The sequence below is a fragment of the Xiphias gladius genome, chromosome 17, assembly GCF_016859285.1.
Source record: "Xiphias gladius isolate SHS-SW01 ecotype Sanya breed wild chromosome 17, ASM1685928v1, whole genome shotgun sequence".
Taxonomy (NCBI): Eukaryota; Metazoa; Chordata; class Actinopteri; order Istiophoriformes; family Xiphiidae; genus Xiphias; species Xiphias gladius.
Window position 1 is genome coordinate 2,218,198 of NC_053416.1, and position 18,890 is coordinate 2,237,087.

The 18,890-nt window shown below is 43.4% G+C and overlaps 1 protein-coding gene across 1 annotated transcript in view; it reads left to right on the plus strand.

The window, feature by feature from the left end:
- Window positions 1-18,890, plus strand: part of rars1 (arginyl-tRNA synthetase 1) — a 29,036-nt gene that overhangs the window by 9,192 nt on the left and 954 nt on the right. The window contains exons 8-14 of the mRNA XM_040151357.1: window positions 109-238; window positions 697-801; window positions 1,533-1,711; window positions 2,969-3,078; window positions 6,159-6,264; window positions 11,594-11,766; window positions 14,618-14,865. Of these exons, the coding sequence (XP_040007291.1) occupies window positions 109-238; window positions 697-801; window positions 1,533-1,711; window positions 2,969-3,078; window positions 6,159-6,264; window positions 11,594-11,766; window positions 14,618-14,865 (1,051 nt within the window). The remainder of the gene's footprint in view (window positions 1-108; window positions 239-696; window positions 802-1,532; window positions 1,712-2,968; window positions 3,079-6,158; window positions 6,265-11,593; window positions 11,767-14,617; window positions 14,866-18,890) is intronic.

Consider the following 18,890-nt stretch of genomic DNA (forward strand, 5'->3'; position numbering starts at 1 on the left):
TTTACTTCATCCACCCTACTCTTTCTGCTCGTGCCCACTCTCATTTCTCTCTTTTCTCTGTTCCCCCTCGCATTTCTCCTCCTCCTCCGCCGCCTCCTTATCCTTTAGGAGTCGAAGAAGCGCTTCGACGAGGAGGAGGACTTTAAGAAACGAGCGTACCAGTGTGTCGTCAGACTGCAGAGCAAAGAACCGGACTTCATCAAAGCCTGGAACCTCATCTGTGACGTGTCCAGGAGAGGTAGACTGCCTACCAATTTATCTCTGCGTGGGGCTCGAACATTAAAGGAATAATCCGCCCATAGAACGCACAAAGCTCCGTGGGTACACTTTGTCTGTATGTGACATGTAGATATTTTCGGGAGATCCAGGGAACTTTATTAGCAGAACATTATTCGGTAAAGAAAATACAGCACATCATCCTTGTGTATCAAAAAATAGACCAGAATGCAATGCAGATACGGAACCGTTCTGACCTCGGATGTCCCGATCAAGTCTTTTTGACCCTGAACTCCAGGCGTTTAATATTTAATATCCGATGATTCGTAGTCTGATGCAATAAATGCAATAAAATACTCTGTTGGGACGACGAAAACACTCTTCTCTGGGTTGTAAACTGGTTTTGTTGCCACTTACAACCTACAACTTTTTTTAAATTGCTGGCTGGTGATTTTTCTTTTGTTTGCATGTGTGTTTCAGAGTTCCAGAAGGTTTACGACTGCCTGGACATCCAAATCATCGAGAGAGGAGAGTCATACTACCAGGACTTGATGACACAGGTGGTGAAGGAGTTTGAGGGGAAAGGTCAGTGTGCGACAGGTCAAAGGTCACGGGGTGATGGATGGATGGATAGAGAGAGAGAGAGACATTTTTTTTTCCCCCTCCCACTCTGGGGACTTTTGTCAGGAGATTTTCAGAGAAACCTTCAACTTTCTTCCAATTGCGGTTCATGTTTGATCCTTGTTAAACTAAAAACTGTCTTCTTGTAAGTCCTGTTGTCAGGACTCTTAACAGTAAAACCTAGAAACTCAGACCTTAGTCGCAATGAAATAGAGATCATCTTGTCTCTGTATGATATTTAACTTGTGTCTTTGGGTATTAAGATGATTAAAGTCTTTGTTGAATCATTTTGTACCAATAATACTTTGACAAACGTTCAGTAGACCTGTCAGTCTTTGAAACTGCAGTCTGCAGTTACGGCAGTGCAACCACTAGGGGGCAAAATTGTCTCATAAATGTGTCCTCTCAAATCCTGACTGGCACCTCCTGTTTTTTCTTTTCTCTTTTTGGGGTTGTGTAATTTTCTTTCTACCCTTAATTCCCTCTTTTTCAGCACTTTCTTCATTCTTCATTTCACTCATTATCTCCTCTTTCTCCTTTTCCTTTCCGAACGTACTCACATTATTAGTCTCTCGTTCTCTTGTCACCGTTATTTATTTTATTTTTCTTTCTCTCGCCCCTTCCCTGTGTGCGCTCCTCATCCGTCTTTTCCTCATCTCTTCCTCTTCTTCCTCTCTGTCCGTCCCTCTCCTCAGGCCTGATACAGCTGGACGAGGGTCGTAAGATCGTCTTCGCCCCGGGCCAGTCCATCCCCCTCACCATCGTCAAGTCGGACGGCGGCTACACCTACGACACGTCGGACCTCGCGGCCCTGCGCCAGAGGATCTTTGTCGAGAAGGCCGACATCCTCATCTACGTCACGGATAGCGGACAGGTGGGTGCAGAGAGAGAAGATAGGGAGATGTGCATTGAGGGGAAATGAAGAGTTAAAATCTAAAGTATCTAATAGGGCGCAGAGGGACCGTTTGTTTCCCAGCAGTTTCAGTCCTGTTAGTCCTGAACCACAACTTTTACCGTTCTTCGCTACTACAAGAAGCAGAGAGAATCTGCTACAAGTTCACATTTTCTTTCAACTAACTCTTGACTGTGGTAGCATGACATGGAGGAAAAACAGTTGCTTAACACCTTACAGTTTTTTAGGAATAAAACTTATCCTAAAGTTCATTGAATCACAGGAAGGAAAAACCTTATTTCTGATCTATTAAAAGGACAGATGAATCATTGTCTAGTTTCCTGCAGACACAAACCCGCCCCCCTGTAGATAAAATGGTACAAGACTTTTTCAGCCTCTTGTTTTTTCTTATTTTCTTGTGTGATATGAATATAAAAAAAAGTCATCCTCCGGTGCTTCCTACACAAGTTGGAGGCGGAAACCTTTAAGAAGTCCGCGTCCGTGTCACGGACAGCAGGTTGGGCTTTAAAACGTCACGTGGGTCGTTATGAAGACGGACCTCGTCCTCGGCACTTGCTCGCAGGAGAGGAGGGAGGAAGACAGGGCTGGGCTCAGTGTCTGCAGACTGTGGGGAAACTAAAGCTGTCGTCTGAAGGAACTTACTTTACCAAGAGCAGCAATTACAAGACAACCTGTCGGAAACGTTGCCACGGTGACGGGTTCTTCGGTGGGTTGCAAAAGGACGGGTAGCATCCTCTGTCAGTGGCGTCCGTGTTTTCACTTGTCCAGAGATACGGTATCTCAACATCTACTAATTGGATTAGAACAAAATGTTGTACAAACATTCACGTTGCGATCCTCTTGTTTTTCCGCTAGCACCACCATGAGGTTGACATTTGTGGTTTCCAGTGAAATGTTTTGAACAACTACTGGATGGACTGCGACGAAATTTGGTTCAGACGTTCAAACAATCCTCCAAAATTAGCAAAGGACGTAGAGCATAAGCAGCTTTGTTTATGCTCTGTTGATGTGTGTGAGCACTGCAGCTGGACAGGATTCAGTTTTGTTCAAGGCAGCAGTGGCATTTAGGAAGTCTTCCCTTAATTTGGAAAGTGTGACACGACAGGTATGCTATGTCATTCAATTTGTGTGTGTGTGTGTGTGTGTGTGTGTGTGTGTGTGTGTGTGTGTGTGTGTGTGTGTGTGTGTGTGTGTGTGTGTGCGCGCTATCTCTTTCAGGCCACGCACTTCCAGGTGGTGTTTGCCGCGGCTCGGATGATTGGCTGGTACAATCCCCAGGTGACCCGAGTGGAGCACGCAGGCTTTGGGGTGGTGCTGGGGGAGGACAAGTGAGTTTAAAACACGCAGGGCGCCGACTCTCGGTGACCGTCCAGTTTGCGTCCTGCTCGAGGTTTGTCTGCAAAAAATGCTGGCAAGTGATGCGATTCTCAGAGTCTCTAAGCTCCAGAACACTGAACAAGTTTGTGAGCTTGAGTCTGCAACTACATGAAATAATTCTCGTCTTAAATTTGGAATTTGACAGGCTCAAAAACCCGTCATGTTTCTGGTTTTTAAGCCTGACCGAGTTTACAGAGATCTAGAAAGTTTTCATTTAAAAAAAACAAAAAACAAAAACCTTTGGAGATCCTGAGGTTTGACTGTGAGTTTGAAATCCCCTCCCTCTGGAAACAGCACCTCTGGTTGAATTTTATTTGGGCCCTGTTGACTGACCACGGTCACTAACACAAGTCAGTGGCTACTACAAGAAGGGGCAGTGACGCTATTGGTCTGGACCAGTTAGTAAGTGGTCTGTGGAGCTTTATTTGTGGTCCAAATCCACCTTCTCCCTTCCCTGACCCTGTTGGCAACGCTCTCAGCTGAATAAATATCAGAGATCGTAATCCTTTGTCTCTTAAACATACTCCAGCATCGCTCATGCCTATATTCTTGTTGTGACACCGTATATTGGGCTTTGTGTGGTTACACCTAGATGGTAATAAATTGTGCCCCTTAAATAAAGGCTGCGTTTTGGAATCAGAAGGACACGACACACGCTTTTACATCAATCCACAAATCGGACAGTTAAGAGCGGTGACTGGTAAAGAGTTAAATATAGAAGCCCTGCGGCGAAACACCCGACTCTTGAGTGTTAAAGGGCCGAGTGTCGTGTCGACGTACAGACTTAATAACAGTGTAACACGATTCCGAATCACCGTCATCAGAGCCGCAGCAAAGACAAGCAGCTCCTCTGAAGACCGAGACTTCTCCACCGCCACACTGTAATCATCTGAATGTCCTTCACTGTATCTTTATTACCTCTGCTTCACGTTTTTATTACATTTATTATCAAACATAAAAACAGAGTTTTACTACACGACTGCGTTGACAAATAAAAAGGAAAATATACAGCCGCTGCTCCACAAACCGTGGAGTCAGTGTTTGAACTACCAATGCCGCTACGCAGGAATACAGAGCTGCTATTACTCAGCGTGCGAGGGGGAGATGAAGGGAACAGAAAAGTTCCGGGTGGACAATGGTAATTAAAAGTTGGGCAGCATCGTTAGAGAACTGCTTTCAGCTTGAACACAGGGCAGGTTGTCAGAAGATCCCTTTTCTAATGCATGGCTGAGACTGACTGATGAGTTCTGGGGAAGCTCGCAACAGCCGAGATGAGCCCTTGTCCAAAACGTTGTAGTTTTGACATAAAAGTCCAGGGAGCTGCCGGGGGACACGTCTCTTACCCTCGTGTTTGAATCGGCCGCTCCCCTGGGGCCCCAACACGGCACGACTGCAGACGGTGGCTCTGCTGCATCTTTTTCTTAAATATTGAATGTGAACACATGGCGAAGACTGACACGCACGTAGCTTCCTCGGCTGTGCGGGACTAACTACCTGGTCCGTCCGTCTGAATTTGTCGGCCGAGGGAACGATGCAGGGATAGAAATCAGGCGAACGAAGTAAATTCACCCCCTGCAGCAAACAGACATTAAGAATGCTTGATTAAAAATGAAACAGTAATTGTGGCATGAAAATAAGACATGTTATAATAAACAGAATTATCATTGGCCTTTCTTCTTGGCTTTCTTCGGCTTCTTCTCCTCCTCCTCTTCCTCATTTCCCTTTCACCTCTTCTTCCTTCCTCTTGTAGCCTCCCCCATCTTCTCCTCTTTTCTTCACGTTCTTCTTTTCCTCCTCCTCACTCTTCTGCTTCCCCCTTGCCCTTGTCAGTCCTATCATCTTCCTTCTCCCTCCTCTTCTCCTTCTTATCCTCCTCATCCTTGCTCTCATCCTCCTTTTCATTCTCCCTCTCCTCATACTCATCCACTTTTTCTTTGCCTCTCGCCTTCCTCTTCCCCTTCTTTTCTTCTGTCTTCTTCTTCTTCTTGTCTAATTATTCTCTTCTTTCTACTTCTTCTTCTTGTTCTTCTCCTCGCCCCTCCCCCTACTTTTCCTCTTCGACCTTCCTCATCATCTTTTGATTTTATCCTCTTCCTTCCTTCTCCTCATCTTCCTTATTCTTTTGTTCAGTCCAAACAAAAAGCAGCCAGAAAAATGCATCACTTGTTCTGAACCAGAGCGTTTTTTTGTTTTTTTTTTACTGAGATATTAAAGTTTTTAACTTTTTTTTTTTTAACTGACATAATCTCAGTTTTTTTTTCCAATTTACTGCATTTGTACTTGCACTTTGTATACAACACATATCATCTCCTGCGTGTTATCTATGTATGATGTATTATTTTTATAGTAAGCGGTGATTACTGTGTGGCTGATAGGTGAACAGGCTCTATAATTTGAACACTATCTGTCACGCTGTTGTTTTTTCCTAATCAATCGTCGAGTCCAGGCAGGGGGGGTTGACGTTACGTGTCGAAGAGGCCATAACTAAATGTTGCTAAACGCCCCACAGTAACCTGAGGGGGCGTAAATTGGCCCCACAATGTTTGCGCTACTCCAAACTCCATTAGAAATTTATCATGCTGTTTTCATAATCGCTCAACCAGACAATAAGAGCTTAACGCAGCCATGGGGGGAGCTGTTATAGCTGCAAGTAAACAGGGAAGAAAGGGGGGGTTATTAAATTTGTGGCTCATGTTCTGCTTGTAATGCTCATCCGATTTGCTTGATTGTACAAAATGTATCACCCCGAGCTGTCGGCAAGTAGAAATAATCTAATAGTTTGTTGTCATGATAATTATTGTCGACAGAAAGTCAAACCTCGGTACCTGCTGGAAAGTTCTGTTTGGGGATGTTGAGACGTCTGATCTCTTCCAGGCCAACCGTCTCTCAGCACAGAAACTCTCGCTGCATTGTCTGATAATCGTTTCTTTTGTCTCTGTGTGTCAGGGATTTATGTGGTTTCTCTGCTCATGGAGTTCACCTGTAACCACCTCCTCCCACTCAACCTCTGTTTCTTGTCTTTCTTGCTCAGGAAGAAGTTTAAGACCCGGTCTGGAGACACGGTGAGGCTGATGGACCTGCTGGAGGAGGGACTGAAGAGGTCTATGGACAAACTGAAAGAGAAGGAGAGAGACAAGGTGAGAAAGCCTTTGTTTTTTGGTGGTTTTTTTGGAAATGAGGGCTACAGACAGAAAACATGAAGTAGAAGAGAGCCCATCTCCCTCTTCATAAGTTTGACCTTTACAAAGTATGTCCTGTCATGTCCTGAATATCACTGAAGACGAAAGTATGTTGTTGTTGTTGAGTATCGTGTTTTGGGAAAGCGGAAACCCAAACCTCAGCCATTAGCTTTTACCTCGGAACATCACAAAGAAGTCGCCTTCTGCTGTCGGACAGATTTGATGTCTCCCAAGCTGAGAGAGAGAGGCGACAGCAATGTGGGAGTACAGAACTGGGTGTGGACGAAGCGAAGTCTAGACCAGACGAGGGAGAAATCAGCAACCAAAAATACAAACCACATATATTCTGTCTTGAGTCGGGCGGCGTCTAGCCCCGCAGACAGTTATGGTTTTATTTCCAGGTTTTGAGATATCTGTGTCAGTGAGAGGTCTGCTTCCTCCCCAGTACAGTGGAGGTGAATGAAATATCATTTTTAATGCTTGGAGAATTTTAACATCATAACTAGCGCTGGAACTAATGATTATTTTCTGTACTGATTAATGTGCTGATTATTTTTTTTGATAAATCCATCAATCCTGTTTTCTATAAAATGTCCAAAATGTTGGAAAAAAAGCTTGTTTTAATCTCCCAGAAAACAAGGTGGTATATTCAAAGAGCTTGTTTTATCCCACCAACAGTGTAAAACCCAAAGATATTCAGTTTAGTGACAAGCAACGTGTCTGCACACTTCAGGAGCTGGGACCGAGAAATTTTGGTGTTTCTGCATGAATGATGACAAATAATTATCAAAGTAGTTGCCAATAAATTTTCTGTGAATTGACAAATCAATTAAATAACTAATCGTTTCAGCTCTATTTGTAACGTCTGCACGCTCTTCCGGAAACTGTGTCCCTATAAATTTGGATTATGCACAGAAAACTGTCTCAACAGTTTTAATTGGAACGACTCTCCGATGAAGAAATATATACGTGTGTTTTGTGGATTATTCAGTGTAACGGGAACGAGTCGGCATGAAAGTTACTTCTCCACTATGGGACTAGTAGGTCGACCAGTGAATCTTAATCCAAGGTTCACCTGTTATCTTTTTGCAGAGCTCTCCCCCACCTTTGACCACGCGTTTATCACATGTTATGACAAGATCAATTCTGGTATATTATCAAATTACATTAAAATTGTTAATGTCTTTATTGTTATGTTATATATAGTAGCTTAGGCAGCAGTGAGACGTCAGTTTTTGTACAGTGTTCATCATTTTATATCAGAGTTGGTGTTTTGAAATGACACACCAGTGCTTGGGTCCACCACAACAAGCATGTACTGGCCAGGTCAAGTCAGCTAACCTCGTACTAACTTTAAAAATGAAAAGTGATCCGTGAAACCCTAAAATCGATTCTGAAACACACTAGTAGCCAGTGTAAAGAATCTACAGCGGATGTTGGAAGAGTGAACAATCACACCGGGGGCTCTGTTGGGCCAACACTTGCTCCAGAGTAAAATATCTTGACAAAATATTGGACGAAATGCCATTACATTTCGTGCAGACATTCATGTTCCCGCGAGGATGAATCCTGACTTTGGTGATCCACTGGCTTCTCTTCACACACCACCAGCAGGATGAACAAGAGAACAAAAAAGTATTTTGAGCTCACACTGTCAGTGGAACGGTAGTGAATAAAGAGGGAGCTACTGTGTGTGTTTTCTTCTGGCCTGAGACCCTCTGAGCTGCACATGACACTGAAAAGATGTAAACTGGGGAAAAGTAACTTACGTGTTCGTTCTTTTTGGATAAAAAGAAGAAGTTAAAGGGCAAAACAACAAAGAAATGCAGAAGAAAAACACAACTGCAGCACCTCAGGGGTTGTGTTGTTTTGTATTAAGTTTTTTTTTTTTAAATGCTTTACATGACTGTGCTGAATATTTAACTTTAAGTCCCCATGAAAGCAGTCTGAGGTGTATTTATTTATATCCTGCTTGCTGCCGTTCCATATTTAATCATCTGTTGGATGTCTGCTTTATTTCTCTAATTTCTCCTCAGAATAGTTGCTAAAACTTTAAGGCAGAAACTCTCCTCGGTGACATTCTGCTGGAATCATTTTTGGCAGAATATTGCATGTTATTTTAGCCTTTTATTAGAATCATTTTTTTCTATCAATATTCTGTGTCAAATGTTTAATCTTTGATAAGCAGTCAATTAATCCAGTGAGCAGCTCATTATTTCTGCTTTGCGCCCAGCTTTCGATTCACTCTGACAAGGCTTATTTTACAGTAATGACCGTCTCTCTACAGTAGCCAGTAATTCTTCTCGCCTTCATCCTGCAAGAACCGAGCCACGCTCTGGATCTTTCTGATCATGTCCAGAGGCAACCTGGACTGAAGTAGCAAAGAACACCGCCAGAGATTTTTCTTTTATCTGCTCAGCTCTGAGGACAGCCGCTTTTATTCTTCCTCCTGTCCTCCATCTTTTCATCATGCTCCTCTTTTCTTCCTGTATCTTGGGTGAGCTTAGACCTCCTCGTGTCTGCAGCCACAGTGATGCCGTTAAATTGAACGTTAAATTAACAACATATGATAGTTTTGTTGTTAATGTTTATTCTAACGTTCGGTAATTAGCGCTAAATATAAAGTACAGCTGAGCCCGATGTGAATGGCTGTAGTTTTGCGGGTATTTGGTCACCGGTCAAAGTATTGAACTGAAATTTTGACTTGCTGGTGGCGCCACCAGCAAGTCAAAATTTCAGTTCAATACTTTGACCGGTGACCAGTGAAAAGTCAGCGGATCACCAGCATCATTAGGATTCATCCCGCGAGGAAGATGAATGTCTCTACCAAATTTCACGGCAATCCATCCAAAAGGGGTTGGGATGCTTCAGTCAGGACCAAAGTAGTGGACCGACGAACCACCATAGTCGAGCCCAGAGGCAAGAATGGCTTAAAAAAAATCTCCTTCTGAAACATTATAAAAAGAGCCTGGGCATCGGCGGTGCTGGAAACGTTTTGAACACTCCATACAATCCAATGATTTACTTCTTGAATTGAGAGTCTTGTTGCCGAAGCGTTTCAGCTGAAATTCCTTTGAGGCTAAAGTCATTTGTTTTCCCTGACATTTAGCTCATGAAATCATCTTTCACAAACTTTTGGACGTGTGTGAGATTTCACCACAGCCACCTCCTCTGTAGCTTTTCTTCATCCAGGAAAACTTTGATGAGTTGTATTTTCTCAGCAGCGCCGCGCCTCACCCTCGCAAATCACACAAAGTCAGCGGCTGCGATCCTCCTGCTACAACAAAGGCTCTCCATCACTGGTTCATGTGCAGCTCTACTGGACCTTGTTAAAAGAAGTGTGTGTCGGTTGTTTAGGAATGGGAAGTGCATTTTTCGCCTCCTGACCTCAGATTGTTCCAGTCAGTCTCCAGATTCAACCCCGAAAATATGTTTACAAGCCTTTTCCTGTCGTTTTCCCTCCACTTTGCACAGTAAAACTCTGACCTTTCTGTTAATTTGACTTAATGTATTTGCACCTTCTGATGTCGAGGCGTTTGTTTCTGAAAGTAAACTTGCAGGTGGATAAAAAGGAGTTTAAAAAAAAAAAAGAGAGAATCTCACCTGGTTAAGTATTATGTGCAACACTTGATGCAGTATAAACGGTCAGCGAGTTCCAGTTGAACTGCAATGATTGCAATTCTAAGAAGGTTGTGGAAAAGCGGTGCCAATGCGGTTTCCCTGCAGGCCCCTCTGGCCTGGCAGTTTGCTCTACATCTGGGTCCGTGCCCACGTCCACCATCTGCTAACCCTGCTTCATTAAAACGAACCCCAACGCTGGCCTCTGTGAACCTCAGTCTGCACCGCTAACTCTGATGCTCTCTCCAATTGTGTTGTTTTAAACTCTGCTTTGTTCTTCTGTCCTCTAGTCTTTAGTCTGTCAATACTTTTTAATTGGGTTTTTATGTCCTTCACTTTTATGTTCTGTTACGTTCTGTCCCTTCCTGCGTTGTCCTCTTATTCCGTGTGATGTTTAGCCACTCTGCGTCCTGACCTTCTTAGATCCTGTCCTTGTGTTGTCTCTCATCATCTGTCTTGTCCTTGCCACTATGACAAGAGCGGCAACGACTAGTCGATTGATCATTTAGTCGATCGTCAGAGAAGTAATCGGCCACTCCTTTTGATAATCGATTAATTGTTGAGGTTATTTATCAAGCAAATCTGACACCCATGCTCTAGTTCCCTCTTATATGTCAAAATTTGCTGCTTTTCTCTTTATATGTGATACTAAATTAAATGTTTTGGGGTTTGGGGATGTTGGTTTGACAGAGAAAGTAATCTGATGGCCAAAAGTTCCTTGGAACTTGTGATATACGTTTTTTACAAGGACAGCAACTAACAATTATGTTTTTCGATTAACTGTTCTGTGTATGAAATGTCAGAAAGATGTGAAGTTATCTCAGTAGAAGCTCTGGTTGTCTTGTTTTGTCTGACCAAAGACCCTAAACCAAAAGGTATTCATACTCCTGTTAAAGGTGACAAAGATGAGCAGCAAATTGCTGTATTGACAGCAAACTCGGGATTTGTTTGATCAGTGAGCATCACCGGTTTTTCTTTTCTGTCCGTCATGCACTCTTGATTTTGCAGACTGAATAAATCTCGCTGACCTGAACTTTGATTGTCCTGCCAGCGAGGCATGTTGCTGGCTTTGGGCTTTTCATGGGATTTGTCGACAATGCGAACAATGTAATAAATTGTCCCTTGTTCTCGTTATGTCCTGTCTTTTTCTGTAGTTTTATGTCGTGTCCTTTTCCTGTTGTCGTGTTGTGAGCTGTCCCTTGCTTCCAGTCATTTTGTGTTGTGTTTTGTCATGCTTGGTCCTGTCATGTCACATCATTCCTCCAGTCTGTTATGCTCTGCTTGAATGCGGTTTTTTGTTTTCCAATCAGATCACTATCATTAAATCTTCTGCATAATCCCCCTTCTCATTCTGTTCGCTCCCTGTGGTATCAAACACGTTACCTACAGATTCAAGGAAAGTCTGTGACTTAATAAGTCAATTTAATGTTTGCCTGAGGTTAGAAAATTTGATTCATTATTTGGATTTACTTCAGTTCACTGGTTATACAGATAGAAGCATAAGGTGCAGTACCGCCAGCAGAAATTAAAAGCTGATTGAAGCTCCAAATATCAATTTGTAATTCCTTGAAGAGTTTTGAGGAGAAATTGTGATGGGAAAGATTGTTAACTCCATAACTATATTTAGCACGTCTGCTTTATTAAATGAAACTTGACTGTTCTACTGCAGGTCCTGACTCCACAGGAGCTGATTAAAGCCCAGAGGTCTGTTGCTTTTGGTTGCATCAAATACGCCGATCTCTCCCACAACCGCATCAACGACTACGTCTTCTCGTTCGACAAGATGTTGGATGACCGGGGCAACACGGCGGCGTACCTGCTGTACGCCTTCACCCGCATCAGGTGAGGGCTCAAACATAATGTTCAACGTTATGCCTGATCTGTGAATACTTATTCTGCACATTCAGCTTCTCCACCAGTTAGGTTTTTTTTTTTTTTTAAAGATGGGGTTTAACCTCGATGTAACCTTTTTTAAAAGCTCAAATCCGTCAACCAAAATATATCATCGATACTGGTGTGTATTTGAAGCCGAAACACACAGCTTGGATGTCGCTTTTAGCCTTGTTAGCGGCGAAGGGGTTAACAAACACTGTCACTGTCCTGGGTCCACGTCTTCAATCGGGAGTAAAATATCTCCACTACTATTGGATGCATCACCAGTCATGGTCCCCAGAGGATTAATGGTATTGATATTAAAGAGCACTTGACTTTTCGTCTAACCACTAATGTATCAGAAGTTGTAGCATTTAGCAAAGGATAACTGACAATAATGACAGAAATCTGTCAGTCTCAGCTCGACTTTTAAGTTGATGCTAAAATAACATGCTAACACGATAAAGTATTTAGCATGTAACACGCTAAATGTTATAATGTTAAGTGTATGCATGTGAACACAGTAAGTAGTTGTAAACTTTACCGAGCACATTAACATGCAAAACACAGTTTTTCTTTCTATCTTCATACGAACACATTTTGTATTTTTTAGATTTCTGTGTGTGTGTGTGTGTGAAATAATTCCCTGGGTTTTTAATCTGTGTTCCCTGTAACCCAGCTTTCCTCAAGTATTTTGAATTGAACTGAACACAGCTACGTGAACAAGCCAGCGTTAGTGTGCTAGTGTTAGGATTTCGAACACTAGTGATAGCATGTCGCGGAGCCTGATAAACTGAGTCTGACACGTCCAAAAATGGATACAGAGGATAAAATCCTTTTGATATTTTTGACACACTAGTGATAAGGTTCTAAGAATAGCAAAGTTTTCTTTCTATTTTTCCAACAATTCGGTGTGTGTCAGGACGGCAAGGCGTCCCAGTGCAATGGAAATTACGTCAGCTGTTTAGTGTAGGGGACTCCCAGGGTTCCAGACTGATGTGAAAATAAACTACAGGTACCGGCCGCGGTCTAACTTGGGATCTGCCTACAACAGTCCCTGCATTTCATGCTGTCTAGGACTGGCTTGGTTAGCTGCTCATTTTTAGACCTGGAAGTCACATACAGTTGTCAAAACGGAACTTGAAACGGTTTTGAAATGTCCGTAACTTCCATCCTCCCTTCCACTGGGCAGTCGGCTCTGCCGCTGCATTTCTTTTCAGTGTACCTGTGCTCATACCTCATACGCCTGAGTCAGACCGCCCATCACATACAATAGTCAGCAGCTACAGCCGTAAAATAAAAAGGTTGTCGCCACAGTGCATAATGAACATCACATAGACTCAGACATAGACTTTTAGAATAGTTTTTTGTTGTGGAATCGTAGTCGCCGTGACATTGCAGGTATGTGGTGACGTTATCGCGGTTAGAATTTGATGCGTGACTCTGAGGTGCAAATAGCGATCGATTAGTTCTCAAATGGTGACGCGGAGAAAAACATGACTGTTCAGTTCGTCTGTCTAGAAATTTATCAATCAAGTAACACAGGATGCTCGATGCCGCACGACAATATGAATCAAACCCCAGCCGGTCAGCGAGCCACGCTCCTCCCTTGTCGGCACTCTGCTCTGTCAGAGCACGTCCCACCAGTACCACGGTACTTTCATTACCCATATCAGATCAGCCTCGCCCGCCCTTGTGGGAGCTTGCGGCAAGGGATTACTCTTCGTGGTATTTTCAGTCAGCGAGACCCAATTTCTCCCCACCCCTTATCCCCCGTATCGAGTGAGCGTCTCCTGGCTGCAGAGTGCTGCCTTGATCCCCTACCTCTCCAGCTCTCCTGGAGGTGTTAGACTTGAGGCGGCAGAGTGCCTGGCAAAGATTGATCTTCGGGGGGGTTGGAGCAGTCTCGCCTGAGAAGACTCGATGTTCCTGCATTCAGTCAATAGAGCACTTACTGGTGGCTGGCCCCCACCCCCCCGTGTGTGTTCGAGTGACACAAGACAAGAAGAAGACAGAAACACAGAGAGACAGAGACTTTCCAAAACCTCAGGGGGCGTTGTTCAACTCGTGGCGTCTTAACAGAAGAAAAATTAAGAACAGAATGGCTCAGAGGCTGCACTAAGACTCCAGGGCTGCAGGCAATGATTTCAGTTAATCTGATGATTATTTTACCAATTATTATTTTAGGAAATAGTGAAAAATGGTTAATGCTAAAGAACAGTATCATTTAAACTCAAGTAAATATATATGAATCCTTCATTTATCATTGGAAACTTTTTATATACGTTAAATTTCATGCCTGCATTTAGACTTGCACACTTTTTCATGACTCAGACTCTAGTTTACAAAAACTTAGCAATGATTTAAAATTAATTCATTAGAAATGTACCACTTGAAAACTCTCTATTTTATCTAATTGCATGGTTATTTCCAGTAAACTTCCTAAGAAATGTTTTGGAATTAAAGGACAGGAAAATTAAATAGTTACTAAACAAGACCAGGTCAAAACCCAGTATGTGTCACAGTCTGTTATTTGTTTCTCTTGTACCAAAGAAGCAGACTCCTGTTGGTAAATATCGGCATGATCCTGGGGGGTACACTGTTCCTCGACCCACATCTCTCTGCTGCTACACTACTCTTGATAACTTGAGCAGTAAAAGTAAACTTTGTGTTTGCCTTGTTTTATACTTTAACAATTGTCTCGATGCTGTTTACTCGCCTTTGAAAAGAGATTCTGGTTGATCCTGTTTATAAACCGTTTAAACGAACGGGAGCAAAATATGTGAAATCCTTATTATTGGTGTTATTGATTTTCCCACAGGTCCATAGCTCGTTTGGCTAACATTGATGAGGCCACACTGAGGAAAGCAGCAGAGACCACAGAGGTCATCTTGGACCACGAGAAGGAGTGGAAACTGGGGAAGTGCATCCTGCGTTTCCCGGAGATCCTGCAGAAGATCCTGGACGACCTGCTACTCCACACGCTCTGCGACTACCTGTACGAGCTCGCCACCACCTTCACCGAGTTCTACGACAGCTGCTACTGCGTGGAGAAGGACAGGCAGACAGGTACGCGGGGTGGAGGAGAAGATCTGTTTGTAAATTCTTCTGGACAGATTAAATTTTCCCTACAGCTAGGTCAGAGGTCAGGGTCAGCTATGCAGGAACTGGAAGAGAATCGGTAAATGCGTTTCCAGCCACCTGTTTATATGCACGTTTTCAGTTTGCACATAAATAAACCTGACTGGAAACGCAGAAATTTTTATGCTTGGCTGAGAGAGAAAAAGCTGTCGTATCAATATGGCTTACACGTCACTCGTCACGTCCAGTGAAGAGACGTAACCATCAGGTCTGTGTGGAGCCATGAGGAGACCGGAACCTTCCTCACATTGACACAGGAAACCAACAGAAATATTGTTTTATTTTTGACTGGAGCTCTTTTAATGACGTCATCTCGTTGTGCCCCTTTCTTCTGCAATGGTTAAATAAGACCCTCCACTAGAGAATTAGGGCCTAGTTATACTAGAAAAGAAGGGGTTCGTGTAACGGTAGTGGATGAAAACATGCATTAACCTCCACACTCTTTGTGTGGAGGTGGCTTGTTCCTCCCCTGTGATGGAGGCTAGCTGGGTCTTCGGTTAGGTTGTGGTTAGGCCTTGGGGAGATGACTGGTTGGGGTTAGGGTAAGGTGACGGGAAACGCACTTAGACACAACGTCTCTGTGGCGCAGTCTCTCAACACTGATATCAACCGTCCATCCAGCTTCTGCTAAGATGGAGAACAAGTCAGAAGTAATGGGATTCCACTCGTATCACATCACTGTGTTACTGCCAACACACTGTAAATAAGTCAAACCTCCACAGATTTTGTTATAAACAGTAATTTTTTCCTCCCCGAGATGGTGGCTGTGCTTTGCTAGAAAGTATTTAAACTGTCGAAAACAAGGTTAAGGTTTAGGGTGTTGCTCGTGGGTGTTGCCCCCGTGAAACAGATTCCTTTGAATGATATCGAGGTCAAAGATGCAGAAAGGAAACAAAGAAACCAAAAATTCCTCACTGCTCTGCTCTGGATGCGAGTCAGCCAGTTAACAGGAAGGCTGAGAGTCTGAGACTCTGAGAGGGTTTTCACTAAAAGCCGGCTAAGCACCGTTAGCCCTCCACTTGTTACTGTGAACATTTTATCCCCGCAGTGCGCTGGAGTGCTAGCACTTCAGGCTTAAAGCTGTTTAATTATGCTAATGCTCAGTTAGCACTGTGGCAGTAACCCCAGCAGGAGGGTTTTTTTTTTTTTTTTTAATGTCATTTTTAGGAAGCATACAGTTCAGACAGATGGAGGGGGTGTGTATGGACACAGACAGATTCACAGTATCAATCAATCAATCGGTGCCTTCACTTTCAGTTTATGCGACTGACGCATTAGCCACGTGTTCATGTTTCAAAGGAAAGGGTGTGTGTTTGTTTAAAAAGTACAAAAATGTGCAAAACTAAGTGTCAGGAGCCAACATGTGCACATAATCATCGAAATGGCAAAATATCAGTAGTTTTGTCTTTCTCACTTCAGTCTATGTCTCCTCAGCCGACAGGTTCACACCGTGCGGCCAAGACCCTGTGACCGCATACTTTTGGCCACATGTGATTTGTGCTAATTCAATTGAAAATGTATTTGGAAATATGCAGCATCGAGGGACAGTATCAGCTGACCTGATAAAGGCCTTGAGGTGGATCCTGTTGCTGCTCAAAAGATGTTTGCACAGGATTTATCCAGTAGATTTTGCCTAAGAGATAATAAGTTGTGAGTGTGACATAATAACTTGCGTGCACAAGATTTAAAAAAAATACATGTTTTGGGACTTTGGGGGGATCTGTAGGTGAAGGTTTTAGTAAACCTGTGGCCAGGTAGTATTCCAACATGGGCCGTAAGCTCCTCCTGAGGTCATGTCCTTGGTGGTTATTTTGGAAACAACCAGAGGAGAGAACCAGTTTACGTTCTGCGATTACACAGAAGTGACAGTGCGGATAATTCTTTGGATCAGTATTGAGAAAATAATCCTCGACACGCTGACAGCTCTGTTTTCCACGTTTTTTGATTTGACTGTCACATACACGTCGTTGTCGTTGTCGTTCATTGTCGTTCAAGTTTCCGTTAAACCTGCGCATGTGTGGCAGTGAAGGACCTCAACGGTGTTCAGGCCGGAGTCGGATAAATGTCACCTGCAAACACGAACGCGACCCATCAACACAAAAAAAAAATGGGAATTGAGCATTAAGGCCTGTAATGTGAATGTAGCCTCAGTGACATGGGACTCCTCTACACCACCTCCAGCTTCTCTCGGATCCGGTTTCAGGGCTTTCAAATGCTTTGTGAATTACTCTTAGACCAAGGAAAAAAATAAAAGGCACGTCAGTCCTAACTCAGCCAGTGATGAGCTGCTTTAAGCCTTAGGATGTCTTGTGAATGCGGCCCCTGATTTAGAAAATCGAACCGAACAGTTCAATGATTAAAAGTAATGGGCAAAAAAAATAAAAGGAAATAACAGGGTCTGAGCCATCAATTAACGGCCCCCTTAAAAGCTGCAAGTAATAGATCAAAATGTAATAACACTTCTAAATAGAAATGTGTGCTCTCATCAGCTTCCCTTCAACATCAGCAGCACTCTGTCGTCCTCTTGTAAACTTGGAAGCATCAGCTTGTTTGTGCAAATTACAGACTAATTTTGCTGTCTGTCAGCAGCCATCGACGTTCACGCCCCTTTAACGACTTGTCTGTTTAATGCACCCTCTGCTGCTCATTAAGGACTTAATTTGCGCCGTGTAGCAATTTGGCGTGATGGGCTTGGACGGTCATGGGTGTTGCATGTTGATTCATATGTCCGGGCGGTTGATTTTCATTTGAAGCCGCGGAGTCGGCTGTAGCTGTGTGATGGCAGCATCATTAAACGCGCCCTCTGACCTCTCGTTGTTCGCCGTATTGTTCCGCGCTTCACCTCCGGCTGTTTTTCTGTTTCCCGTCTCTCCGATCCGCCTCACGTCTCTCTATCTGTTTTCGTCCCTTCTTCTTCTTCTTCTTCTCCTTTGCTCCCCTGCTGTTTTGCTTTTCTTTCCTATCTGTTACTTCTTGCATTTGCAATCCCAATAGTATCCCAATTATAATTGTTATCCTCTTTGATCGTATAAAGGATAGAGGACATGCTGTTTATTTGAAAAGACGAAATAATCGGATTGTTGACATATCTGTGTAAATCATAGCTACTAATTTTGAAAAGATTAAGCTCGGCCTAAGAGTGTTAACACGTTTAGTGTGCAGTAATGACCCTCTTACCAGAGAAGCCCCAATCAGGTTTTTGTTGGCTCTGATCCTGGTCCGAGTTCTTTGATATCGGGCATCTTACATATACTTACCTAATGACGCAGCTGCCCAGTGCACACTCCGGCTACTACCTGACGAGGATGGATTAAAGACTGATAACTGGTAAGTGGAAGGAGGCGACCACTAAAACCGATGTGAAGTGAGCAGCTGGATCCTTTTACTAGAGAAGACTCATCACTCTGTGGGTGTCGTTGGAACTACAAAAGCACTGAGGAGTCGGCGGTAGTGTGACAGAAACTTTAATTCGCGGAGCTGTCGGGTGGAACAGTGAAGGTCTGTACCCATCACCTCCGTACGTCACTGGACTCGTGAAAGACTGATCGGTCTGGCGCAATGAGAAGTCAGCAGTCTACCTCAGGTCACAACAAGAAGGTTTTCCTACTTGCTTTCTTTCTCATTTTTCACGGGCTGTTTGCTCCAAATACAAAAAATATTCTCATGATGAAAGTTTACCTCGGAGATTCCGACTAGTAAAACTGAGGTGGCGCGATCAGCCGATTGTTTTCACTGGAGATGAAACTGATCACTCTGGTTGATGTGCAGATCAACACTCGGTTCAACCCCAGTTTACAGAGTGGTGGTGGGTTTTTTGTTTTTTGTTTTTTTCTATTTAAAGCTCAGTACAGATGCAGGCTTACAGAGAGCACATTTAACCAGTCAGCAACCAAGTTTCATTCTGATGTTTTGTTAAAGGTAACCACATAACTGCACTTGGTCACAGGATAAAT